The 27,540-nt window shown below is 41.1% G+C and overlaps 1 protein-coding gene across 3 annotated transcripts in view; it reads left to right on the top strand.

Moving 5' to 3' along the window:
- The first annotated feature begins 538 nt into the window (after positions 1 to 538).
- Positions 539 to 27,540, top strand: part of LOC109511774 (helicase ARIP4-like) — a 54,105-nt gene continuing 27,103 nt past the window's right edge. The window contains exons 1-2 of one of the 3 annotated variants that reach the window (XM_019863068.1): positions 539 to 720; positions 13,478 to 13,638. In XM_019863068.1, coding sequence (XP_019718627.1) covers positions 13,512 to 13,638 — 127 coding nt within the window. In that variant the 5' untranslated portion in view covers positions 539 to 720; positions 13,478 to 13,511. Of the gene's footprint in view, positions 721 to 10,831; positions 10,850 to 13,477; positions 13,639 to 25,433; positions 25,665 to 27,540 lie in introns of those variants that run through there. The other 2 variants (XM_019863069.1, XM_019863071.1) reach the window with 2 other exon arrangements.

Below are 27,540 nucleotides of genomic sequence, written 5' to 3'. Positions count from 1 at the left end.
CTTGTTAACCAGTGATACCCCAAATATCCACGAGTTCCACTAGTGCGACATTTTGACTTCACAAGTGGTGACCAGTTCATTTTGAAGTCTGCCTTCTGCCCAAAGTCAGCTGAGATAAGCTCCAGCGACTCCCCGTGACCCTGTTCAGGAGAAGTGGTGTTGGAAATGGATGCATTGATATTTAGATTATTTTAAATATTACTCTTACCTTCCCATGAGGAATTTGCAATGTCCTACCCATGCTTGCTCGGGTTTCGACTGGGTAGCTGTTGGGCTCCCACTCGCATTCAAAAATATACATTTTAGATTCACTGAATTAGCTGACCAGTCCAGGAAGTACCCCAACCTCTGACCTAACGTCAGCTGGGATAGCACCCATACGCACACGCACGCGATTGTAAATCAGAACGATGATGAGACGCAGTCCAGAATACAACAAATGTGCACATTCGACCAATAAGAGTAACGGAAGCATGTCGCCATGGAGCTTCAGCGCTGGTCTTCGGTTGCTCGTGCACTTCCGGAACTTTCGTCCCGGTGATTGAGTGCAGGGCAGGGAGGACGAGGGCTGCCCTGCCTCCTCTGGTAACAACAAAGTGATGAATGACTGAAATCCCACAAGCCTCCGAGCCCTGCATGTCGTTACACTTGCACGCCCGTCTTTGTTTGCTTGTCTTTTGTTTGGAGCTGAATTGCAGCAGACCGGCAGCGGGAGGGCAGGTGAGAGACGTTTGCCCGTTTGCAAGCACTTCTATTCGGCTTGTTTTGTGTGCGCGTGGTCGTGTGTGTGGACTGGAGGGTCCTTTTAGATTGCAGACAAAGTAGCGGCTGCAACCTCGGCGCCCTCGGTCAGCAATTTTGCAGATTTCCCTGTAGGTTATGAAACAAGCGACCGCGCTGCTTTTCCCTTTTTTTTTCTGTGTGTGGCTTTTTTTAATAACAAGCTTGTGCGTGCGCCGTTTTTATCGCCACCCAACTGTCTGTCTGCCAGGTTACCTAACAGGCTCCTGAGGGCCCAACAAAATGAGCTACACGTCTCGGTTCTAGCCCTCATGTTGCTATGAATCGTATTAAATGGACTTTTACCCGGCTCGACTTGAATGCGATTCAAACTTTTTATGCATGGAGCCGACTGAGTGCTTTATTCAGTTGGCAGAGCAAACAAACATTGGAGAATGAGTACTTTGCAGTTTCTTGGCTATGCCTTGACTGTTAAGTTGAAGACAAACCTTATGCTGTGTGATTCTGCAATTTCATCATGGATAATGTATGTAGAGGGCAGCATGGGGGCACTAGTTGTTTTGTGGGTATGCCTCAATATTCTGAAGTTTGGGGTTTCAGTCTTTGCTCCAACATTCTGGGATGAAGGTTGCGTGTTTCCCCCCTGTGCTTGCATGGGATTCCTTTGGGTTTAAAGACTAAATCGAGCGGAGAAAATAGGGGCTGTTTTATTTTCAAATGTATTGATCTCATTAAATAACCAGTTAATTGCTTAGCATATTGTAAATAATAAAAAATAAAAACCTGTGTATACAGTACAGTCAAACTTTGGCTCATGAACGCCTTGTTGTGTGAACAAAATTTTTGAGGAAACATTTCATTCACACTTTTTATACCGTGGTTTCCAAATAGCCTTGACACGTACATGGAATTCTCAGATGTGGGTTTTTTTGTTTTTTTTTGTGCTTGATGTGCACGATACGTAATCTTGGTTTTCTTTTGCTCTAAATTAGCCTTCAGTGTGGCTCCCAATAATCCTGAACATGGCTGGCAATACTGTTATTAAGAAGTTTTATTGTTGAGAGATAAAAAAAAAGAATAGCGATGCATGAGAATGGTGCTTGTGTTTTACAATCACACTGTGCACTTTGGTTTGGCGAAATGTGCGCTCTGTACTTTTCTAAGAGTGGGATGCAGCTTTACTCAATGTCCAGGCATGAGTAGTCAGCTTTTGCTCCTTCCATTACACGAATGACAAAAGCAAAGAGGCAAGAAAAACAGCTTTTTGGTGAGCGCCACAGTGAGCACACCAGGATGTGAAGTTTAACAGCCTTATTGCTTATGACAGTGGCAAACCTAATTTTGGCCTTGGGCTTGAATCAAATCAATAATATTTCATTCATTCACTTCAGCTTTGCAAACAGAGTGTGGTTAAAATTCAGATCCAACAAGTTGTGGGAAAACTACTGAAAAAAAAACAGTTAACTTTGTGTGAGTACTTCAATTTTTGCTTTTATTGTAAAACGTTTGAAAGTTTACCAAAACCACTGATTTATATAGCATGCCAGTTTTTTGGCAACCTTCCACTGGGCTAGACCCCCTACAGTCTTTGTCGAAAATAAATTTGGTTTTAAGCGCTGAATAAATGACATGTTCCGGGGGCATCTCACCTCTTCCTCAATCATTCTAATTGAATGTGATCCAGTTAAAAAGCTCAGCGGGTGGCTGACTCCAGGAAGAGAATGCCAACAGTTGAACATGACTGATGGAAGAAAGGATGACAGGGATGGGCTGCAGCTGACTTTGGGTGGGATTTCATTGGCACAGTGACATGTAGCAGATTCGTGAAGCTGAATGATGGAGGTGCTGCTTCATTTCCATCAAGGCAGGTCATGTGATGTTGAACAGAAAGAAGCATGGTGACGTCAAATCTTAGAGTGTGAAAATAAAGCAACGGATTAAGAAAAGCACAGTTGTAGGCAGGAACCAATTATTTGTCGGACCTATGTCTCATGTAAAACATCGAGAGGGAAGGGATGGATGCTGATTGGTATATTTTCAGATTTAACAACTGAGCTTTTTGTCCTGGACCAGAGGAGAGTTGTGCTGACCTCCACTCCTCATCACTTACCTAAATTTCTGGACTACGGCACATGATTAAAAGTCGCAACAGCTAAATTTCACTATAAAAAAAAAAAAAACATGTGTCCACACATTGACCCTTTGTATTAATAGCTGCAGCCTGCGGGCCTCCACGTTATAACATGGGAAATTGGCAAAGAAGAAGGTCCCAGATGGATATTACAAAACATTTAACTTAACCTTTCTAAGTCACTCTTGTCACATGAGGCAAATTCGCCAACAAGCTTCACCACACAGCAGTGCAGCGTTTGGAAACCTGTTTGTTACGTGTTGGGGAGACGCAGGGCATGCACAGACTTGGCTGTATTTATGGCACTCATTCCCTCCGATCCTTAAACTCTGCTCAAGATTTTTTTTTTCGACGCATGAGCTGCAAATGCCTGATGAATATTCAGTACGAGTGCGGACAGTTTCTTTGGTCCACTGTGACGTGTTTGGTAATCTCGTTGGTCAGATGCGACGAGACTATGGGTAAATCTATTGGCGGCTTGAAGCTTGTCAGTCAAAATTCATAAATAAACTGCGTCACATTAAAAGCTGTAGGGTTCAAAGAGTGGAACAAGTAGCGGTTTATAGTCCAGAAAATACAGCGGTCGTCCCAGGAAATAATGTGGGATTGGATGGGACACTTTGTGCCTGAGCATCCATGGGTATGGTTGAGTCAACCGTGACAAGAATAGCTGGGATTTTTTTCCTGGTTAATGATTCCTGTAATTTTAGTTCTGGTTGGTTGGTCTTCTGGTTCCAGTTCCATTTGCTGGATTTCTCATTCTCATTCCAGTAAATTGGGGTGTTTTTGTATGCTTACCGATTTGTGTAATGTATGTCTTGTCTACGTTATTTTAAACATGAATTACAGCGTTTTTCTTTGGTATCAGCATTTTTACAAAATATTTTATGGTGGTTCCCTTTATAGACAGAAACAAATTAGATAAGTAGCCAACACACATGCAGACTCTGCATCTTTCAGACTTGGTGAAGAATGAGCTGAGCCGAAAGGCGAAGCTCTCAATTTACCAGTCGATCGACGTTCTTAGCCTCCCTTATGGTCACGAGGTGTGGGTCGCGACCAGAAGAACACAATTCCCGGTTACAAGCGGCCAAAATGAGTTTCTTCCACTGGTTGTCCGAGCTCTCCCTTAGAGTGAGAAGCTCGGTCATCGGAGAGGAACTCAGAGTCGAGCTGTTCCTCCGCGTTGAGAGGAGAGAGTGATTTTTACACCCCCTGATCAGCTCAGGAAACAGTCCGGCCAACAGTCGAGAGTGTTAAACCGCTAAATTATTTCAACTTGAAAAATCCTTGTGTGCAGTCAACACAGTTCAGTCAAGCTACAAACGCTGTGACTGTGGCACGAGTGGTAACGATAGCCAATTTACAAGGCAACCGAAGCTTGGACAGTTGCCAGACACAAATAGAGGAATTACTGGTTGTGGTGAATGTTTGTATAACTTGTCACTCAAGTCATTCACCACACACAAAGTCAATCGTATCGCAGCGCTACACTATCATATACATCTGGTTATGTTCAGCGTAAATGATCAGTGCAAAGGGTAAAGTTGGCAGCATTTGGGTTAAAAAGAGGTACAGAGTTGATTGAATTATCATGCAAAGTGTTTTTTTGGCATGAAAGGGAAGATCTGAGCAGTGAGGAGCAAAGTTGCTAGACCGGGAAATTAAAGAGTGCCATTAGTTAAGGTAAGATGAATTAACACACCATTGACGCCTTGATTTTATTTTCACACCAAGCTTTTTTTTTTTTTTTTTTGCAGCGACTTACATGGAGGAACAATGTATAAACGTTCCTTGGACGATGTCATCTTCATTATAAATTCAATTTAAAGAAGAAACAAAAACATCTCAACTTCTTTGAAGGTTTTCTTGTATTAGAAGGAAGTCACTTTTTTCCTCTGTTATTTTATCCTCTCCTTTTCTTCATATTGACTCTTTCACTCAGACGATTGTGTTTTTTTTTCTTCTTTTTTTGCCCAGATTTTTTTGAGTGGCAACAGGAAGGATCAGCTGCTCCTTCTATGGCTTAATAAACACCTATAGGAGACCCTTCCCCTACTTGTGTCCCCTTACAACCCCCAGGCAACCTCCATGAACCCCCCACAATCAGTAGCGATTGGCTGGAGGGCTGCCAGAAGAGTCCAATCAGAGGATCTTACTTCAATGATTTCCCAGCCCTCCCCCACTGCGGAATGGCCTCGTGTTTGTCTTGGAGTGCATGACTTTACCTGCCGCTCATTGTCATCTTTCACAATGCAGTTTTTTGAATTGAAAATCAACACAACGCGTTGAACTCCTTTTATGCATGATAACCAAAAGACAATTTATAATGCATTGGCCTCTCTGCTGTAAATAAAGGGACATTTCTATAGGTTAAGGGAAATGGAACCATTTGTTGACTTTGCCACATAAACGGGGCATTTGTGTGGATTAGAAGACGCCTGGGTTAAAAATACCCTCTGAAGCAAGTCGATGCAGGTCAGCGTTTTTTCACTGATCCAGGTCACGTGTGTGCATGTGCGTGTCCGCGTGCATGTGCGTATGTTCCTCACTCTTTAATGCAGGTTAATCCGACATGAATGTGTACGTCTTTGCAGGTTCAAAGGTAAAAGTATTTAAAGGGCTGCCGGTGTTTTCAAAATAGACACAGCAGGCGGTGGGTTTATTCATATTTTCTAGGTCAGGTACTTTTAGTGTGGCTTTGGACAAATATGTTGACACAATACATAGTAAAAAAAAAACTTAATGTAATATTGGATAATGCAGTTATTTTACAACAGTTTGGTTTGCTTATGTACTCCATTTCCTACCCTAACTTAAAAATAACAAACATTTTATTGTTTTTATATTGATTTGTGTTTTGGGAAAAAATCAGAAGAACTCTTGTTGTTTGTTAATCACATATCAACAGAATTGAAAAAAAAAACAGTTAACATGTACAGAGCTGAAGTGAATCTTCCTGCTCGGTGGGTGTTTTGTTTTCCTATTACCTTGGCGGTTTTCAATCATTTGCATCTCCTTCAAACAATGTATAACATCAAAGTATTATTTCACTTTTGCCTTTGTTGCATCCAAATTTAGAATAGCCAACATTCAAGAGAGCAAAGAATATCACTGTCCTCGTGCCAAGTCAATGCTTTAGCATGGCACATTGTTTTGGGTTTCCTTTAAGTGTGGTTTGATTTTGCTTAGTTTGATTTAGTTTGGGATGTGAGCGGAAGCTCATTTGAATTACCGGTAGTTGAGTTTAGTCTATTGTAGCATCATTACGGGTAGGGCAGTGGTTCTTAATCTTGTTCGAGGTACCGGACCCAGCCAGTCCATATGCACGTTCAACGAACCCTTCATGTGTGAAAAATAAAAATTTGATTTTTTGACAAATTCAAGACATTAAAAAAACACATTTATTAAAAACAGAAAAAGTAAATAAAATTACATGGCCTAAGTATATATTTTTTAAATTGTATGACATACTATCACGACAGTCACACGGTGACTACCGAGCAAACTAAATTTCCTGCAGCATTGATTGGACAAGCAATGTAATGTGATTATCTGAAGCCAGTGATGGCCAAGCGGGTGTGTCATAACTAATTGACATGTTGAGTCGGGTGTGTCTTAACTTCCATGGCAGAGGCTACGTCGAACCCCTGAGACCAATTCACCGATCAAACCCAGGTTAAGAACCACGGGGGGGGGGGTAGTGTGTTTGAATATATGTTGGGATTTTAGAGAAAGTGTATATTGTTAAGTTGGTCTGGTGGTTGAGTGGTTAGCGTGTTGCCCTCACATTGCAGAGGTCATGGGTTCGATCCTGGCTGAGAGCTCGCAAGTAAATTCTTCTTTCACACAGAGTGATTTTTTTGGAAGTATTTTTTTTCTTGCTAACACACAATTTGCATCAAAAGACTATTAGCACCAAAACAAAGCTAGCAGAAACAGAATGTTGTGAGGACGGAAGAAAAAAAATATGCGACAGCCACACGCCAGGGGATGTAGGGCGAAAGACTCAAACTCAAAGGGCATGTCGCTAGCTGTAATGGACCGGCCGTTCAGTAATCTCAAGAAATTCCCGATGGCCACCCTGGCCACTTAAATGTTCACGATCACATCCTGGTTCCAAACCAGTGTTTGTGTCGCTAGCTAAACTGTAACGATACCTTACCTGTTTCTGAGTTTGATTAATTAAGTTAGATGTTTGCCATCCTATTTTTGCCAATGTCATGAACAAGATAGTCCTTTACTTCAAATTAGTGATCCTCGGCTCTTGGTGTTTGGTTTGCCAGGTTGGCGTGAATGAAACTAAAATCCTCTTTTTTTCTTCTTTCTTGCGTTCCTTCTTAAAACAAAGAAAACTGTGTTAAAATGCGGGTTTTCAAACTACAAACAAGATGACTTATCAAGTCATGTAGTTCAAGTCTAAGTCATGTCGAGTCATTTCGATACCAAGTCCCAAGTCAAGTCATTCCCAAGTTTTTGGCTAGCAAGACGCAAGTCCTAAAAATAGCAACTCGAGTCTGACTCAAATCAAGTCAAATGAGTCCTCCTATAAGTCATATTAGTCCTTACAAAGACTACACTATAAAATAAATAACTACCCATTACCAGGTGAATACACAACACAGCATTTGTGGCCTTCGCTCTCACACATACATTGTACAGAAAGAATTCACTTTGAATCTTATAGCTGGCATGTGTGTATCAACATCAGCAGACTATTGTGTAATTCTCTTACACAAGCCATGGGATGTGATTTGAAAGCTGTAAACCAACCTAATACGTCAGGCCTTGTTATACAACGCCTTCATTTCATGAGCACCCATTCAGACGTATGCGGTTCTTGAGTGGACTGTTGTGGGGCTCGTCCATTTTCTCTGGATGCGACCGTTGTCCAAATAATATCTGAATGGGGAAATAAGTGAGAGATTTATGAAAAGAGATTTCAAAAGGCAGCTGCTGAGGTCTGCTTGGATTCAATTCCTTCCAATGAGCCTTGAAAGGTCACCATTAATTAAGGTTTCCTGCTTAATTTTGACATTTTGATCATGACTTTTAACAAGATACATCCTGGTATTTTTTTGACGAAGCCAAGCTCCGCCTTAAGACAGTTCTTACAGCGTACCTTGGGATGGTACAGGAAGGGAAAATGAATAAAATGAGAACATTCATGGTCGGCAATTACTTGTGGCGGCACATCCTTGTGTCTTGACACACACACCTTATGTAACTTTATTTTATAGTAAGCTGAACAGTGACATTATTAGCCAGATCTTATGTAAGCACTCTTATGCAAGCAGCTGTGTTCACACCCCTCTCCCCCCCATTAATCATTTGATTTAGTTCATTTTCTCTTTTATACTTTTCACCTTGTTTGCTCAGAAGCCACACAACTTTTTTTTTTTTTTTAACATGAACCCTTCATTAAGTAACATCATGAAGTAACTACAGTGTGGAACCTCGACGTTGGCAACGTCGAACAGTCACAAAATCAATGACTTAAAAAAGCGATACATATCCGGTCATCAGTTTCAGATGTGTTATAAAATGAACTGTAACAAATTTTGGTGTTTGATGCGTATGTGTGTACCTGGATTGGAAGTTCTCATGTCAATCACTTCGGCAGCACCAACCTAACAATGTATTGCACTTTCTCCCTAGTGAGAATAAAAGAGAATATGCCTCCTCAAAGTTTATAAAAAGTAGAAATTAGTTCGCTCCTAATTATTACACTTGATCATTCTTAATGAGAAAGCTAGCTATTTGTTGTTATTGTTTCACTTCATATATCTTCTGGAGGGCAGTCTAATCAACATTGATTTCAATTATCGCTCATTGTACAAACTAATTTGGACTCATGTATTGTATAGTAGTTACATTGTTGGCCAAATTGGATTTTTACGGCCTCAACCCAACTTTTCATCATAAAGTCAGCTGTCATTGTCGCCTCGTACTGTTGAATAAAAGCCATCTATTTGTGGTCCACTCTAGCACCTCCCCCACTTTCCCATGGCAGCGTGTTTTTTTTTTTTTGTTGGTTTTTTTTAGGCCAGCAGACAGACAGATCAGAGTGTCCCTCCCTCCCTCCCTCACCACTGTCTCCATCAAAACCCCACCCCCACACCTCTTAATCTTAAAGCCCTGTAGTCGTGATCTCATCCATATTAAATTACTCTCTGACCCCACAAAACTCGGGCTACACCCTCAAGTCCTCAGAAGACCTAATTCAGATGGTTCAGAAAACTTCCTTTATCCCACCACCAGGGCAAGTGCCCATTAGTGAAGCTTCCCAGCAGCACGGTGCCCTTGTGGTGAGCACATCTGGCTCACAGTCACGAAGTCCTGGGTTTTACACTCAGCTCAGACCTTCTTGTGTGGAGTTTGCATGTTCTCCCTTGGGATGCTGCCTTCCTCCCAAAACCATTCATGTTAGGTTCATTGGCGATTCCAGCTCTTCCATAGTTATGAATGTGAGTGTGAACGGTTGTTCATATGCGATTGGCTGCTTACCAATTCAACTCCCACCTCTCTGCCTAAAGTCAGCTGGGGGGAGGCTCCAGCTCCCCTATAATCCCAACGAGGACAAATGCTCGACAAAATGAGTGGATAGTCGGTTATTTGATTTTGTTTTCATTTTATGGGTTTTCCAGAAATGACTTCTCTTTCCGCTCTGATTGGCTCGGACATTGTTGGACTTTGTCTAACAGTATGTGAATGTCTGTTCATGCCTTTCAAGATTAGTGTGAATTGAGTTGCTGTTCTTGTTTTTTTTTTTTTTTTACAAAAAGAAAAAAAAAAGTGGTGGTGGGGGTTGAGGGGTTAACGGTTTAAGACCCAACATAAATTGGGACTGGCTGTTTGAAAGACGCCTGTCATATCAAGCTGAACTCTTCCACCTCCCACACGCACACGCTCTAAAATGTTTACTAGTCATTTAAAATTACAGTGTAATGTTCATAACCGTGTGAAATTAAGGTACCGGCAACCATTACTGATAGTCATCCTTTTTTCTATACTGTTTGAGGGAGTCTAATATATGCCAGAGCTGATTTGGGGTGAGAGGCAAAGTGCATATTGGACTGGTCGACAGCCAATTGCAGAGCACCACTGCTGATTATTAAAATGTAAAAACAATAAAAGACTGTTTTGTTTATGTCAATGCTGCATAATAAGGCAACACACTCCACAAGATTCTCAATACTGTAGTCATCCAAATGTAAATTGTAAACGCAATACTCTTACTTGAAATGTCAGTCCACTAACTTGGCAAAACTTCTGCTCCAGATTCATTTTCTTCTTTTGGGTTAAGTTACCAAAACGCCAAAGAAAAACAAGGTCTCAGACAACATACTGGCATTTCCCACACCGATTGATTCATGAGACTCAGAATGAATTTTGATGACGTTACAGCATGACAAATATGCACATGCATGTTGTCGACCTTTTCTTCAAAACTTTCCCAGCCGTAATTATGTGCCGCCTCTCCCTGCCATCTTATGTTACATAAGAACACATAAAGATGATTTAAAGTCTTGTGCGTGTTCTTCCTCACGGCGCTTCTTATCCTGTAGCAATGGCAGCACAGTCGCTACAAAGTTCCTTTTTTTTTTTTTTTTTTTTTGGTGGAGCCAACACCAAATGGAGGTGGAGAAGCTTTGTCAGGAAAATGTTATTGGATAAATGTAATTGTTACAATACAGGCCATGACCATTTGATTAGCATTTTAGTGTGGTTCTATGATAAACACGTTCGGCTCACCTTCCCTTTTAATTTATTTTCCTCTTTTAGCCACTTATTGACACAAGCTAATGCTAGTGTTGATGCTAGCTCTGATATAAGCTCTGGTATCTATGCTCTCTCTCCGATCATCCGGAAGAACCTTTAATAGGACACAAGACAGATACTGACTCATTCTGTTGCCAAACGTTGTGACCACTGGACAGAAAAGGCCTCTCCGCACAAAATTAGGAGGAAACATCTGTAAGCTAAAGTGCCTAACGTCGAAAAGAACGTTCTTATTTTGCCGTTGTGTGTCACTCCGTGCGCTGATTTGACTTCAGAACATTTGTGGTTTGAAGTCAAAAGAAAAACGAGCACTTATTTTGCTTCACAGTCGGGTGCATGAACTGAGATGTAAATGGGGCATGATGACATGATGAATGTTTTCTCCACTTTGCTTTCATCGTCTGAGTACATTTCCACATGTGCGGTGCAAACATTTCATCGTAGAATTCGGCATTTTATGACATTAACCACCCCAGGAAAAACAAACGGATGCGTTGCATACTACTCTGGTATAAGGCAATTGGCCATCGAGTTGTCCCCTTTTTCTTGTTTGTGCTAAATATAGAATTGTGATTGGTTATTGGGTGTGACGTGATCATTCATGGAGAGTCAAACAGGATTGCATAACAGTATTTTTGTTTGTTTAAGTCAGCAGTCTCCAATGTCTGGGCTGAGGGCCATTTTTTGGCGTGTAGATTGTTTTTTATTAGCCTGCAACAAATTTGGGCGGGGGGCCGAAGAGAAACAAAAGAAAGTTGCAATGTTAAATTTTATTCATTCACACTCATATGATCAATGGCAAAATTAAATCAGAGATGTATTTATATGCCTCTAAGTATATTTTTGATCCATCCATCCATCCATTTCCGAACTGCTTTATCCTCACACGGGGGTTCTGGAGCCTATCCCAGCCTTCTTCGGGCAGTAGGCGGGGGACACCCTGAACCGGTTGCCAGGGCACAGAGAGACAAACAACCATCCACACTCACACTCACACCAAAGGGACAATTTTGAGTTTTAGACATCCACATGTGAGAGTCTGCCATATCGCTCATTCTTTACAAATCATACATATTTTACGGACATGTCATGCCATATTCCCCAATGCTACACTCTCAAATACATATTATAGTATATAAAAGCCCGTGCGCTAACCATTATTTTCAGTAAGACTGTGATTGGCTGTTGCAGATAAGATCGGCCATCAATCATACAAAATCGCAGCATTATTTGTTTATATTTTTCACATCTTGGTGATAAACAACTCAACATTAACATTTCCCTAACCAAAAATAGCTTCAGTGATAAAATTAAATAAAAAGTTCATTTGAAAAAAAACATTATTTTTAGAGATCATTGCCTCAAGTGTGTTTATTTCGGGGCAGTGCACGAGCCTCTTGGTGGGCGGGCGTGGCGGCCTGTCGCTCACCCTTGGGAACGGGTCTGTGTGGAGATTGAATTGAATTGAATTGAATTGATTACAACTTTATTGTCAAATGTGCTGTACGTATGTGTAACATACAGCACAGATGAAATTTCTTCCCTCTCAACATAAAACAAGATAAAGAGATAAATGATCATTCACATTAACAACTGTGGACCGTTGAGACGAGATCATTCACTGAAACTGCATTTTTTTGGGGGGAATATGTGGGGGAAGTCTGACTACTCGTCCACAACACACACATAGGAAAAGCTCCACCACAAACCCACAGTGTTGCGCACATTTGGTTCAGCCTGGGATTTTCATTTGTCGAATGACAACACCATTGTTCCAGATATTGTACACCTTCCCCACGCGAGACAATTACATGATATAAAAGCATTGTCCTATCATCAATCCATTCCATTCAAACCGATCTGGAATGTGTAGTTTGTTTGGATTCATGAGGATGGTGAAAAACAAAAATCTGTGACATTTACAGTTATGTAATTGGTTGTGTAATGTTATGAAAGGTATGCTGGCAGGTAATCATGCTTTGTTTTTGTCCTCCATTTCGGTGGAAGGGTTTTTTTTTTTTTTTAAACTTGCTCCTTTTTTTGCTAGCATAACTGCAATAGATAAAAGAAGCATTTAGTATTCCCGCAATGGGGGAATTCCTCTTCCAGTGTATGATGTTGTTGGCTGTCACTCAAGAAGTTGGAGATGCATACTAAATTGGTTGAATTTTTCTCACTCTTTTCAACTTTCAAGGCACTGAAAGTGCTGGGCCAAAGTCTCTTTTTTTTGTCTTGCATTCACAAAATGAAGGCAGAAAGCCAAAAGCTCAATGTATATTTTTGTTAGGTTTTTTTTTTTTTTTTTTTTAATCAGATGTTTCATCAGACATCTTGACTTTTAAGAAACACCAAGCAGCCACACAAACATGACCCGACCTGAAAAATTTCTGCGGTTGAAATATTGTTTCACTCGGGACATTTTATGATGAAGATCAGACAGATATGTTCATTGCCACCGTTGCGGCTAAAAAAAAAAATCACATTAGACAGTAGAGTGTTATGTTCCTCGGTATATAGTCTTCTTGAGTGCCCCGGAATAGTGTTTTTTTTTTTTTTTTTTATATCTGTGTATCAGCATTGTCATCGAGGCTGTCCAACAAAGATTACGACCACATTATTGAGAAAAACCTAAGAGAGTCATTATCCTTCAGCCGAGAGAGCTTTTAAAGTGCCCGAGAAACTCTTGAGAGCACCTTGCCTCCATTATTGTCTCATCTGCGCCCAATCACTAGGCAGCTCGTGCGCCCAAAAACTGTTCATCATCTTTGATAAATAGATGGATGGATACAAAGAGACGGCCAATCCTACGCTGCCTTCTTTCAGGCATCTCGCGGCGATGCTGAGGTAACACAACAGGATGTCCGATGAAGAGGAGCAGCAGCAGCAGCCGAATGGGTCCAGAGGCCTGCCAGAAATCTGCTACATCACTGACGAGGATGCGGAGGACGACGGCGATGATGATGATGAAGACGACGAGATACCGGGTGAGTACAAGAGATAACTGTCATTTTGAGCAGGTATAAAATGTTGACCAACGAAACAGATTTTATTTCTGTATATAAGCCACTTCGAGTGAAAAGACAATATTGGATAAATGCCAGTTGACTTCCTGTGTCATGTCAATCATGTTAATGGAAAGAAATATGTGGAAGGGTCAAACTGACGACAAACTACACACTTGAATATCATGACATACTCATTTTACTTTATCTTTGAGAATAGATGGCTTACAACGCAGGTGTCAAACTCAAGGCCCGGGGGCTAGATCTGGCCCGCCACATCATTTTATGTGGCCCGTGAAAGCAGCTCAAACATGTCAACTTCCATGATCCTTCCTAAAATGTCTACCAACATTTTTAATTCTCACGTATAAAAATTAAGAGATATATTCTAAGCATGTTCTTGTGACCAAACACCTCATGATAGTCACTTAAACAATATTTGAATCAACAGTTATTCTTGACTTCTCCATATGGTTTCAGTCATAACGGCCCTCCAAGTGAGACGGTAACTAAAATGTGGCCCCCGCCAAAAATGAGTTTGACACCACTGGATTACAAATTATTTGATTTTGAATATCTGCACCAGAATTGGAAGGATGCAAGCATTTCTGTTGCTGCTTTGCAACCCGTAAAAATGCCTTCCGATGCCTTCCTAATTATTGCCTTCCTATGAAAAGTCAAGTGTGAAGTAAACTTGTTTATTCACCATCTTTTGAGTAATACTTTGGGATAAAACTATTTCAAGTATACAGTACTTTCATTTGTTTTTTTTTTTACTGCAACCCACCCGGTGTCATAGTTAGACCCATAGCAACGCGCTAAACAACGAAAATGTAGGACAACAACCCACGATGACGTGTGCTCTCAGTGCTAGCGGAATACATGCAGTAGGTAATCCCATCGTGCGCAATTTACAACGCGGCACAGCATCAAATTGCGAGCAATAACGCTAGGCTAAAACTGTAATCGCAGCCTATATAACTTACCATTCTTCCATTCCCCATGTGGCTCGTCTCCACTCTGTTTGGCCCTTCGGGCACAATTTTTTCCGCATCCTGAGCATCTGGCTCATACCTGTATGGTCCAACGTACCTGTATATCTTGCCAAAAACCTTCTCTTCCTCCATCTCTTCAAACTCCTGGATTCATCGCTTTCCTAATTGATTTCCGACTGGCTTTGTACAATTTCCATAGTGAGCCCTGCTATTGCAATGCTTGAAGTGACGTCGCACTTTCGCGTTTGACGTTCGTCAGGATCTCACTTTGGGACAACAATGACTTTGTCGAATTTACGATGTAGAAATTATTTTTCATGCTTTATTTGAAAGTATGTTGTTTAATTACTGACAGAAGATTTTTCATTTGGGATTTTCTATAATTACTTCACACTTGACCTTTAAACATTTCATTAAGTTTTTGACTCACTGTTACATCCAGGTTGAAACTCTAATTTCTTTAAAATACACATATCCTAAACATTTATCTTCGGTTGGTCACGCACTCTACCTAACAGGTAACAAATGCTAACTGGCAGCTAACCCTCACCAGCTAATCAGCTCGTTGGTGATTTCGCGAACGGTCTATTGAGAAGCCAGAACGGAGATATTATTATAAAATGTATTAACTGCACAAACAATATTTTAAGAGAAATAATCGTAACAGTCTTACAATTACTATTATAACATAAACACAAACCTGTGTACAAAGAATTGAAATGGGGAAAACACTCACGGCTAACTTGGATAACCAGTGATAGCTCACATGGTTGTGTCTAACTGCGAGCGTTTCTTCTTTGGGTGCCAAGTGCCACAAAAGGAAAACCAAACACTCGCACAAAGTTCACCCTTTGATTGCTGGCTGAACCGAGCTCCCGAGAGGTACCCTATGATCTCATGTATGACAGCTGTTTTGAGTTTGGTGTGACTTTGGAAACAAATCTCAGCAGCAAGTTTCAAGTTACATGGGAACCAATGGGAACCAAGCATCCACATCGTGCACCTGAGAACCCATATGAAATGCACCCACACACCACTGTAATTTGGCAAATTTTATTAGTTAGTGTTTGTATACTGGTCATTGGATGTATTTGCATGCTTGCGAGCAGACTTTGTTAGCTATCCCGAAGAAACTCCTGTAAACTCCTCTTCCTCGCAATGTGTTATGTAAATCAATGAATCATCCATTAGTTCTATTAGATGAGTCATGTTCATGTCCAGGCCTCCTAGTTGTTGAAGAAAACCATGTCACGGTTCATCCAGACTGTTGGATGCCCCGTTTGTGTGGTTCATCATGCAAGACAGCTTTTGTTTTTTTTTTAAAGCTATTTTAGGGGCAGATTTCTTTTTTCTTTGGTTGCAATTTGAATAGGCGGCCCGGTGTTCGAGTGGTTAGTGTGTCAACTTCACAGTGCAGGGTGCAGAGTTCAATTCCGGCTCCGGCCTCCCTGTGTGGAGTTTGCTTGTTCTCCCCTGGCCTGCCTGGGTTTTCTTCGGGTACTCCGGTTTCCTCCCACATTCCAAAAACATGCATGGCTGGCTGATTGAACACTCCAAATTGTCAGTGTGGATTGTTGTTTGTCTCTATGTGCCCTGCTATTGGCTGGCAACCGATTCAGGGTGTTCCCCGCCTACTGTCCAAAGACGGCTGGGATAGGCTCCAGCACCCCCCGCCACCCTTGTGAGGACAAAGCGGATCAGAAAATGGATGGATGGATGGATGGATATTTGAATGTTGCAACCTCAAGAGCGTTGGACTTGAAAGGTTATTGTGCTTCTGAAAACATCTTCTATCCACATTTATTCAGACTCAAAAGAAGTATTTTTTTCTTTTTTACACCCTGACCCAATAATGTGAGTTCAAATCTGATGATTTCTTGGCAAGGATCCATTGTTTTTGTGTTAAAAAGGGTTCTTTTTATTTATTAATTTTTTTACATTATGGAGGGTTCAGACACAGACACACATCCTACCCCACCGCATCAGGCTCTGCCTCTAAATTCTGGTACTTCAACTGAAGAACTTAATTCGTTCCATGATGCAGTTTGTAAATCCAAATGTTTGGAAATGTTCTCATTAAAATGAATGGAATTGGCTTTATATTTGCTGCCGCGGAGGAGACATAGAGTTTTATGTGTGTTTTGGGGTGTTTACAGCCAACTGTAACCTTAAAGTAATTCTGAGGTCTAATTAAGAGTCAAGGAAAAATTTAAAAAAAAACAGCACAACTACCGCACTGAATTACGCACAGAGCCAATGATGGTTGAATAGCATCCGTCCGCTTTATTTTGTGCGTAATTGGAAAATGTAAAAAGGGTCGTCCGTAAGTCGAGGGTCCAATTCCACTGCATCTAACACAAAAAGACTCAACTCAAAGTAACTCAGTTTTATTCATAGAGTGCTTTAAAAAAATGATCACAACTGAAACAAATTGCTGTTCATAAAAGTGTTACATAGTTGGAGCCTGCTGACTGAAACAAATACATTTGAAAATATATGCTAGAGCTCAGACTTGCACCCAAACCCTGCGTTCGTTATTAGTTTTGAAGCCAAAGCCGGAATCGAACCGTGCACCTCTGCACTGTGACGTGCTAACCAGTCGACCACTGAGCCACCTGCCATAATCCAAATAATGAAAAATCCAATTTGACTATAATGGTAAATGCTAAATGTAGTTCACCTATACAGCATGTTATCTTCATTATACCTTTACAAAGTCATATTTTCTTCTCTTATGCAAATGTGTCAGCGTGTCACACTGGCACAATGACACAGCGTATCAACCTATGGAAAGGTTTTCCTTTTTAGTTAAATTAGCTCACTTTGATATCCAGGATCACGCGCCATACGCTGGCCAACAGCAGAACCCAGGAAGTTTTAGTTTTGTAAATTTGTCCTCATCGTGTTATGCTAATCTCATTTTGGCTAGCGCTAAGCTAATTAGTCTCAGTTTGCAAACTCCCTTTTGTTTGTTGCTAGAATGGTATATGGACTGACTGCTTTACAATTGAATTTAATGCTCATTAACCAGCCAAATATTCTCATTCACACGCATCCGCTTGAATGTAGCGCATATATTAAAAGTATGTTTGAATGATTTTAAATGTGTTTAAAGAGTGTTTGGAAAACTTTTTTTTTTTTTTAATCTTTCATTCTTATAACTCAGATTATCACCTGTAGCAGTTCGGTCTGCAATGTATTCTCCACACTGAACGGGGGTTCATTCTGTGATTGCTTTTTAGTGTTTGTTTTGTTTTGTTGTAGAGCAGATTGGGCCCCCAGCCATAAGAAACCATCACCACCACCCTAGAAATGTGATTGAAGCATTAATCATGTAAGAAAAAAAGTTTGGAGTTGTATCTTGACACTTATTGCTTACAAAACATTTTACCTCAGCAGTTGTGCAACACTTTGCATAACTGACCCTGCAAGTGAGTGTGCAGGCGGCCGCAGCCTAAATGCTGTACAAGTCGTTTTCGGGATAGGAAATTGTTGATGCTACTCTTCCTGGTTGCGGAGAATCTCAAATCCATTATGTCAGTGGGACATCTGTCTCGTTCATAAGGTGACCTGTGAGCAAAGTGCACCACATTTCATTCCCTCGATTTCCAGGGGAACTCACCCCTTGGGCAAGGAGTGACTAACTGCTAAGGTGCTGGGACGCTGCCCACAGCTTTGTGGTGGCACTATGTCGTGATGTGTGCTTAGTGGGTGTGCTTAGTGGGCCAGTTTGATTCTTGTATAAAACCAAGTTGATTTTCTGCACGCTGTTGCTCCAAAAATAACACTGGTCAACAGCAAAGCTAATTGAGCGAGAGCTTGTATTTTTGGCGTTGATTTTTAAAAATGATATATATTTACTTATTTTATGTTTATGTTTTTGAGATATTTTCCTTTTTTGTTTTTGAAGTTTGACAAATGAAAGCCAACCATTTACCATGCGTTGTAATTTGTCGGTATAAAAAAAAACATGTTTTTTAACCAAACCCTTAATTCATAAATATTACTAAATACTGTATATTACCCTGTATAATAATAATAATATTATTATTATTATTATTGTTGTTATTATATTTTTTTATTATTATTATCATTATTATTATTTTTAGGTCACTTGCAGCTCTCATTTTAAAATTCTGTAAAAAATATATTGACCAATGAAATCAGCGTTATGAAAACATATATCATTCGAATTAAGAAGAAGAAATCAGAAGAAAGGTTTTGTATCATTGGACAACATTTGATTTTTATTTATTTTTTGGGGTGGGAAAAACTATTTTCTCAATGACAAATAAAGTTAATGCAATATTTTTCTGAATCATCAGTAATCAATAACTAATCATAAATCAGCAGGTTGCTGGTTGCTGGTTTCCTTAGCGGCTCGAGAGTGTTCATGTGTTTGAGATCTCATTTACATTTTCCCCCTTGGTGACATGGCACATCTATTTTCCTCTTGTGACATCATCGCCACCCGCCATCGTCTCTTGCGTGTGTCCTGCCGTTGCCATGACAGCTCACCAGGATGCCACCCCCAATCAAAGTTTTTCTCCTTGGTTCAAATCCCCATTTTGTTCTCCCTTTTGTCCTTTCACTTTCATGAAAGTCTAATGTCTCTCATCCGCATCAGAGTATTCCTATTCTTTGGGAAATTGTTTTGCAGTTTGTTTTTTTTTAAACTTTGGTTCAAATAAATTTGAATCCATATGGACAAACACAAAATATGATTCAGAACAGTAAAAAATATTGGTGACAAAAATTAAGTAATAAATCACATTACAAGACAGTAAGTCAGTCATAAAAGATCAATATACAGATTATTTTACGTTGAAAATAAATAAGGAAAATGTATTATTCCTTGTACTTTTCCATTTATAATGATTTTTTTTTTGTATTCTGAGATTTGTTAGTTACTGAGTGACTGTAAATGCCTACCTAACTATCCGTTATGTGAGTTAATTATGAATAATTACCATCATTGTTGTATGTGTTTTGTTTCTGTGTTGAGCGAGCTTTCCAACGATGGCAGGTTTTTTTTCAAAACTAGGTCGAGATGAAGAGATTTTACAAGAAAAAAAAATGTCACAACAAAAATCTCAACCCTAATTGATTATGCATTAGGACACTGGCCAGCAATTGGTTTATTTTCACTCCTTCTCAATAATCATAACTTTCTTAATTTTTTTGCACAGGAAAAGTATACTTCTATCACTGGAATCTGTCAAATAATGCTATTTCATGAAAATCGATTTCTCTTTAAAACCGTTCGCATTTACTTAATGCTAGTTAGCTCTCTTTATCTGCATCAGGAGCAAGTCTAAATGATTTATTTCACCAATGTTAGACACACTAATTCTTGTTGCTGGTTCCAAATGTTTCTTTCTAGAAAGCATGAAATGAATATGTTAATGTTACCTTCAATATGGAAAAGTATTGGAAGTATTGGCAGCCGCTCTTCCGAAGAAAGTTGTGCCTTCCTCGACTAAGTCACAGCACCCCAAAAAATTTTATGGATGTATTGCGATACACAGATATATTCAATTGTATTATAATGTATTACTTTTTGTACTGTCCATCTTCATTTCACTTTTTCAATAAAGTGCTCTGAAAGGCACTTTAAAGTTGAAATTGTCTATTTTGTTCAAAAGTATCATACACACTACATGTGTTTTGAAATCTTAATTAGTTATTTACTTATTTATTTATTTTATCATTATTGTTTTTTTTTTTTTTTTTTCTTTTTGTACTTTTCTGTATAAAAGTGGGTCATGACTTAGCAACAATAGGTAAATGTGGGTCCCGGGGTGACAGCAGTTAAGAACCGCTGCTACAGATAGATTGGTGAAAATGTGTGTGTGTGTGTGTGTGTGTGTGTGTGTGTGTGTGTGTGTGTGTGCGTGCGTGCGTGCGTGCGTGCGTGTGTGTGGGTGTCACGAACACTGTGTACCTTTCGGTGTGTGAAGAGATTGGTGTGTGTCATGGGTTCTTGGCACAGTTGCCACTCGGGTTAGTCACTTCTTTCGTAAGGTCCTTGCACACATACGCACACACGCACACACACGAGCGAGCGCGCAGAGGAGCAGGAGGTGAGTGTGCTAATTAGCGTGTTGCTCCCCTGCCAGTGTGTAGGCGCGAACAGCATCTCTGTGTTTTTTTTGCATTCTGAATGAGTGAGCACAACATGTTTTCCTCCCACCTTGTTATAGACACCTGTTGCTTTCGGTGAGTCGTGACATTTGTCCAGTTTGCTCCAACTGACGCTTAGCATTAAGTCACGGATGCAAAACAGATCTTGACATTGTCTCGAAGGAGTTCAGGAGGAATAAACATCGATGGGGGGAAAAGCCTTGATATGAACTGCCTAATCAATCACTCAAAAGGTGGAAATGGAACAATTGCATCCCCTTGAACATTAGTTCTTCATCTTCGCAAGACATTTTGGGCAATTTGTACACATCCAACTTTGTGGGAACAATTTTGATGACTGGTACAAAGTTTTATGAGAGCACCCAACGAGTTATGTTTTTTGTGGCTTCAGTTAAAGTGCAAATCCAATTTTGACTCTGAGTGTGCATTGTTACATTACATTGATGATTCAAACAATGAAGTTTGCCGAATGTCTACGTCCAACTTAAGGTTTGGATTTTGCTGGTAAAGATTTTTTCTGGTTTGAGGTGTAACCAACGTGAAAACCGGATGGGTGGGTTAAGAAAAGCTATCATGACGATGAGAAGAGATGGAAACTCCATCAAAGCCAAACATTGGCCATAGCCCTGACGAAGGCTGAAACGTCAACTTGAATTGTCAGTCAGGTGAAACGACGACTATTAGTGACATCGGCAGCAACCTCCATAAGGCAGGAGGGAAGGTTCGTGAACATGAACAGTACAATATATATGTATGTATAGTTCCATCCATCTTCTGATCGGCTTATCCTCACAAGGGTTGCAGGATGGGCTGGAGCCTATCCGAGCTGCCATCGGGCACCTGGGGACAATTTAGAGTGTTCAATCAGCCTGCCATGCATGTTTTTGGAATGTGGGAGGAAACTGGAGTGCCTGCAGAAAACCTACGCACACACGGGGAGAACATGCAAACTCCACACAGGGAGGCTGGAGCTGGAATCGAACACGGTACCTCTGCACTGTGAGGTCGACACGCTAACCACTGGACCACCGGGCCGCATAGGTCTCCTCTTTGGCAGCTAAAATGCACATGCTACCAGGTTTAAGTCAGGAGATTGACATGGCCAGTCTAAAACCTCCCTCATTCGTGCCCCTGATGAGCTCTTTGTATAATGGTAATGTGTTATTTTTTTGGGGGGGGGGGGTTGTTTTGTGGTGTGTTGAAAGTGCTCACAATCATGGTTGCATCCTTTTTTTTAAAATTGCAGACTGCACACTTCTGAGTTAATTTTGCTGGTGTCATCATGTTGGTCGGTCGGTGCGTTTTAGGGAGAAAAAATAAGTCCATAAAGCTTAATTGCTGGACGTTGGATCAGAATTTTAATTCCGGGCTCCGGGCTTCCTGTATGGAGTTTGCAAGTTCTCCCCGTGCCTGTACGGGTTTTTTCCGGGTACTCCGTTTTCCTACCACATTCCAAAAACATGCGTGGCAGGTGAGTGGAGCACTCTAAATTGTGCCTCGGTGTGAGTGTGAGCGCGGATGGTTGTTCGTCTCTGCGTGCCCTGCGATTGGCTGGCAACCAGATCAGGGTGTCCCCTGCCTACTGCCCGAAGACAACTGGGATAGGCTCCAGCACCCCCCGCGACCCTTGTGAGGATAAAGCGGATCAGAAAATGGATGGATGGAAGAGGAGACCTGTGTTTAAAAAAATAAAATAAAACACAGCGACTGAAAGGCTACTAAAGCATCACAAAATATTCCAGCGGCCCGTTCTTTCTTAGGAGGTGACTGAAAATGTTCAGTCATATTGACTTCAGTCCAGTTTAGGGAGCTGACCTCCTTTAATTATGCAGTGCTTTGTCACTAATAATGCTGTCTTTTATAGTTGTGTGCCAGATCCAGGAACTGGCTTCACTGTTCCAATACTGAGGGGACGTACTGTATGTATGCTGATTCGGAACTGTGATGAGTGGGAGGTGATACAGTCACACCAGTTGGTCTACATACTGGCACAGCAGACGACCAGGTCACACCGTGTGCATGTGCTTGCTGCGCGCGTTTGTTTGAGCGTCGAGTGTCGACAGGGAGGTTATCAAATTTACAGAAATGCTTACTCATACCGTCGTGTCACTCTCATCGCTGTCATACTGGTTGGTTTAATCCCAGACGGTCATTTTTCACCCTTGAGTGTCATTTATTGGTTTGGGGAATCAATAGTCCGGCTTTAATTTTGTTGAATTTTTTAAAAAATTAAATTTCAACATCGCTTTTATTCGAAAACATGGCTTGCAAAGTTCATCATGAAACCTTTCACTCGCCTGCTTTTAACTGCGGGGCATAGTTTGAAGTACGTAACAGTAGAACAAGTTATATAAGTAACATTTTCACATATTAGATAATGTGCTAATTAAAACTAAGTTAAGTAGTCTGATTGTGTGTGTGTGTGGGGGGGGGGGGGAATGGCAATTCTTGAACCACTCAGCCTTTGCCGTGGGGTTAGTATCGAAAGGACTGATTATTCTTGATTATTTATTTGTCATCAGCGGAACAGCCCACCCCCACAGAATCATAATGGTACCAACCTTCTGGTAGCCATCTTCCAAGAACAAGTTATTCTGCTCACAAATGAACATAAGCACAACACTGCATGCTTCTTTTTGGGATCTTCTTTCCATTCCATTCGGCCTCTGCTGAGGTCTGACTGCACTCACTGACTGACATTCTACTTAACCACGATATGATCTTTATGAAAAAATAAAATCTCACGGTAAAGTTTTTGCGCAATACCGTAGTTGATATGATCAATTGCACTGAAACTAATTTAAATAATTTGTTAAAAACTCCACTACAGGCATGCACAAATACATACAGACACAATCATTAATTATTGTCTTCATCATGTACTCGCCAATTAAGCAAATATTCTGCAAATCGATGAGACCCACTCGGATTTCAAATGTTTGTGTCCCCAGACACCCAGACGTACGTCTACTTGTCAAGAGAACAAACAAGTTGTGTAAATGGCCTCCTTTACTTGTCCTACATCAGAAGTCGGCTTCACATGGAGTCTTTTCTTCCGATTATACAAACGACCAAACAGAATGGAAATGCTCCATATCAACTCCTCAATCTTGACTTAAATGCGGATTGATGTCGTCGTTTGTGCACTTTGAAAATGTTTGTGATGAGAGAACTCAATTGAGGACAGTATAGTAGTGCGACTGCGTGCGCAAGTTCACACAGCGACACGGCACTCTGGAATCAGTCAATTCGATGCGTGACAAAATCAGTGCTGGCATCTTGATGTGACGTCTCAAATCATTTGAAACTGTGCACTTCCGTCAACATTCCAACCGAATTAACCCGCCCCCCTTCCTCCCTGCCCAAACACAAAACAAAAGCCTAAACAAAGCCTGCTTTAAAGCCGTAGAAGGAATTTTGTGACAAAAGTTGAATTTCTACTTGAAAAGGAATTGACGATGAGTTGGTAGAAGGATTGCTCCATGTGCTTCCTGTGTGTGCGTGCGCATGTCTTTATCTCATGTGTGCCGTCATAAACTGTGAAATGTGAGCGCTCCTTCCTCTTGGGGGCGGGGCTACATGAATTGTGCTAGTGTGGCAAAGGTGATGCCCCCCAACTGCATTGCACGCGGTCTCTGTATGTGTGTGTACAATGTATCCATGGGGCCTTGCAGATGGAGTTTCCAGCTTGTGTGTGAAAGTAAGCGGTAACGTAAGCGCATACCAACACAGTGCCAGAAATGCCATTAATCCGTCCTTTACCTTTTTTTTACACGTTAGAGCAGTGGTTCTTAACCTTGTTAGAGGTACCGAACCCAACCCGTTCATATGCACATTCGCCAAACCCTTCTTTAGTGAAAAATAAAAATGTGACTTTTTACAAATCCAAAACATTAAAAAAATGCATTTATTTATTAAAAACAGAAAAAAAAAGTAAATACAAATTCAAGACATAAGTCAAAGTTTTTTTAATTGTACGGTAGGGGCTCTGTGGAACCCCTGAGAACAATTCACCGAACCCCCGAGGGTTTGATCGAACTCAGGTTCAGAACCACTGGGTTAGAGTATAAAAACAAACAAAAAAAAAAACAACCCAGCATCCAGATAACTCTTGTATAGTTAAGTTTGGCAATGAGAAAAGAAGTGCACTTCCTCTGAGCATCTGATCCGTGTGTCCAAATCTAACTTCCCTGCCGTCCCTCATTTCCTTCACTCTTCCTTACCCTCAGTGTCTCTCTTGTGTCAGTTCTTACTGTCGGGATTTGGCTCCCGCAGTCAGTGACTAATTTACAATTAGAAATTGACAGTCATGTGTGGGCACTTGAACATGAGAATGGCGCCGAAGGCTTATCACTCCTTATGCTGGTTGACAACATCGGAACCATATTACCACTATCAATAAAAGCAATTGTGATTATGAAATCCAATTACAGAAGCGCGAAGTCATGTGTTACTAGAAAGCCAAATTTCTCACAAATCTACAGTGTAGATAAAACAAGATCATTATTCAGTCTTGCCATGTTCCCGGTTGAACCCTTAACCTTGTTACCTAAGGCAGTCTCTGGAGTGGGCGGGGATCGCTGACATCACGTCCCTGTATCAGTATGCCGTGGGGCGGGGAGTAAGGAGAGCAGCAGCAGCGGGAGGAGCAAGCCAGCTCGGGAGGTTTCCAGCATGCGGCAGGTCTGGGCGGCTTTCAGCGACCCGTGGTTTTGTAATTGTCCCAGTGGCCTTCTGCCTGGTAGCAATCATGCCGGTAGAGGCTCGGGGCCGGCCGCATTCGTAAGTCCCGTCCGAGCTCACTAGCGCACGGAGCAAACTGAGCAAGATGCACGGATATGTCAGAGTAGTTGAAATGATGTGATATGGGTGAGTAGGTGTCTTCACCGGCTTTTGTTTTTTCTTGTTTCCTACCTTCTCTTTTTACCTTATCTCTTCGATCATGTCGTCCTATTTGCTGGCGAGGTGGGGGTGGAAGAACGGGGTTGGGTCCGTCACCTTGACCCAAATGTGGTGCAGTGCCATCGTTGAGCTGAGTGGGCGCTTCAGAGGTTTCATAAGACTTCTTATGGAAGAGACGCCCTGGCTCCAAATGAATGTTTTTGTTCTTCGAGCTCACAAAGTCGAGAAAAAAAAAAAACATATAGACTTCATGAAATGTTTTTTTTAACTCTGAAGTTTCAAGAAGTGACATCTAAATTATCGTGTCACACCAATGTGATGTACATTGTATTTGCAGTATGTGATCTTGCAGCTTCTATACATAATCGGAATAGCAGAACACATGCAAACTGTCTGTCAAGAGCCTCTTTTCAAAGCCCCAATTTCGACACCTTTTGCGGGTTACTGTTCCGTATAAACACCACTTCCATGAAATGTGGTCCGGACAAATATTTTTCTGTCTTTGGAGGGAGGTTCTGAGCCTGGACCATGTGTGTAAATGGGGACTCTCACATTGGCGGTGACCATTCACGCCCAAGGCTTAATTCCCTCGGAATCAATGTTGGTGTTTGATGCTCCCACTGACGTCACACAAAAAATGCAGTGTTGTTGTGTAAAAGCGCAGGTGGTTCTATATAAAACCGAAAAGTGACTTCATGCAAGACACATTTATGATTGTGGGGTCTTTTTTTGTAAGAGGCTAATTTTACCCCACAGGATAAATATCTGCCCAAAAAAACAACAGTTCAAAATGTACGGCGACGTGTTTTACTGCACATGTATGTGTGTACTTGCATGAAAGGAAAGTGCCAACATGGAGAGTTGAAGTAGGACTGAAGTGTTTAGTGTTTGCTTCAAACTGGTTCTGCATGCGATTCTTAGAATTCAGTAGGAAATACTAATGCTCAGCATTGTTTTTGTTATTTTTAGTGTGGCTTGTCTCATTTCTCGGAATGCGACAAGCTGCAGAGTAAAATAGTCCTAGCAAAAAAATATATATTTTTTGTAACTACAACATGTCATGATGGTTAGCCATTTAATTAATTTTTTTGTTATATCATAGGCTACACTAGTATTGCAACTACGATTAACAAAAACATGATTATATAAGTGTAGAAAGTCTTATCGTAACTTAAGGGTACCATTGCGCATTCGGATTTAAAAAAAAAAAAGGACAAATAGTAATTGTTTGCGTATGTTAATTTGAGCGGCCCGGTCGTCCAGTGGTTAGCACGTCGACCTCACAGTACAGAGGTACTGGGTTCAATTCCAGCTCCGGCCTCTCTGTGTGGAGTTTGCGTGTTCTCCCGGGGCCTGCGTGGGTTTTCTCCGGGTACTCCGGTTTCCTCCCACATTCCAAAAAACATGCATGGCAGGCTGATTGAACACTCTAAATTGTCCCCAGGTGTGAGTGTGAGCGTGGATGATTGTTCATCTCTGTGTGCCCTGCGATTGGCTGGCAACCGGCACAGGGTGTCCCCCACCTACTGTCCGAGGACAGCTGGGATAGGCTCCAGCATCCCCCGCGACCCTAGTGAGGATAAAGCGGGTCGGAAAATGAATGAATGAATGAATGAATGAATGTTAATTTGAACAGACGCAAATTGTCGTCTACTCCAGTCCTGTGGGGAGCAGATTTGTGCAATGTGAACTGGTTGCCAATGCTTAAAACTGTGTTTTAAAAGTGGTTTTTTTTTTTCTTTTTTTTGGGGGGGGGTGGCATTTTTACACAAATAAATGGAAGGAAGAGAAATCCCAGTTTCTATTCTGCACAAGCCACACCCTGCCACAAACTTTCATGGAA

Source organism: Hippocampus comes, unplaced genomic scaffold (assembly GCF_001891065.2).
Source record: "Hippocampus comes isolate QL1 unplaced genomic scaffold, H_comes_QL1_v1.1 scaffold1, whole genome shotgun sequence".
Taxonomy (NCBI): domain Eukaryota; kingdom Metazoa; phylum Chordata; class Actinopteri; order Syngnathiformes; family Syngnathidae; genus Hippocampus; species Hippocampus comes.
Note: the sequence above shows the minus strand (reverse complement) of the source record. Positions and strands in the feature narration are given on the sequence as shown.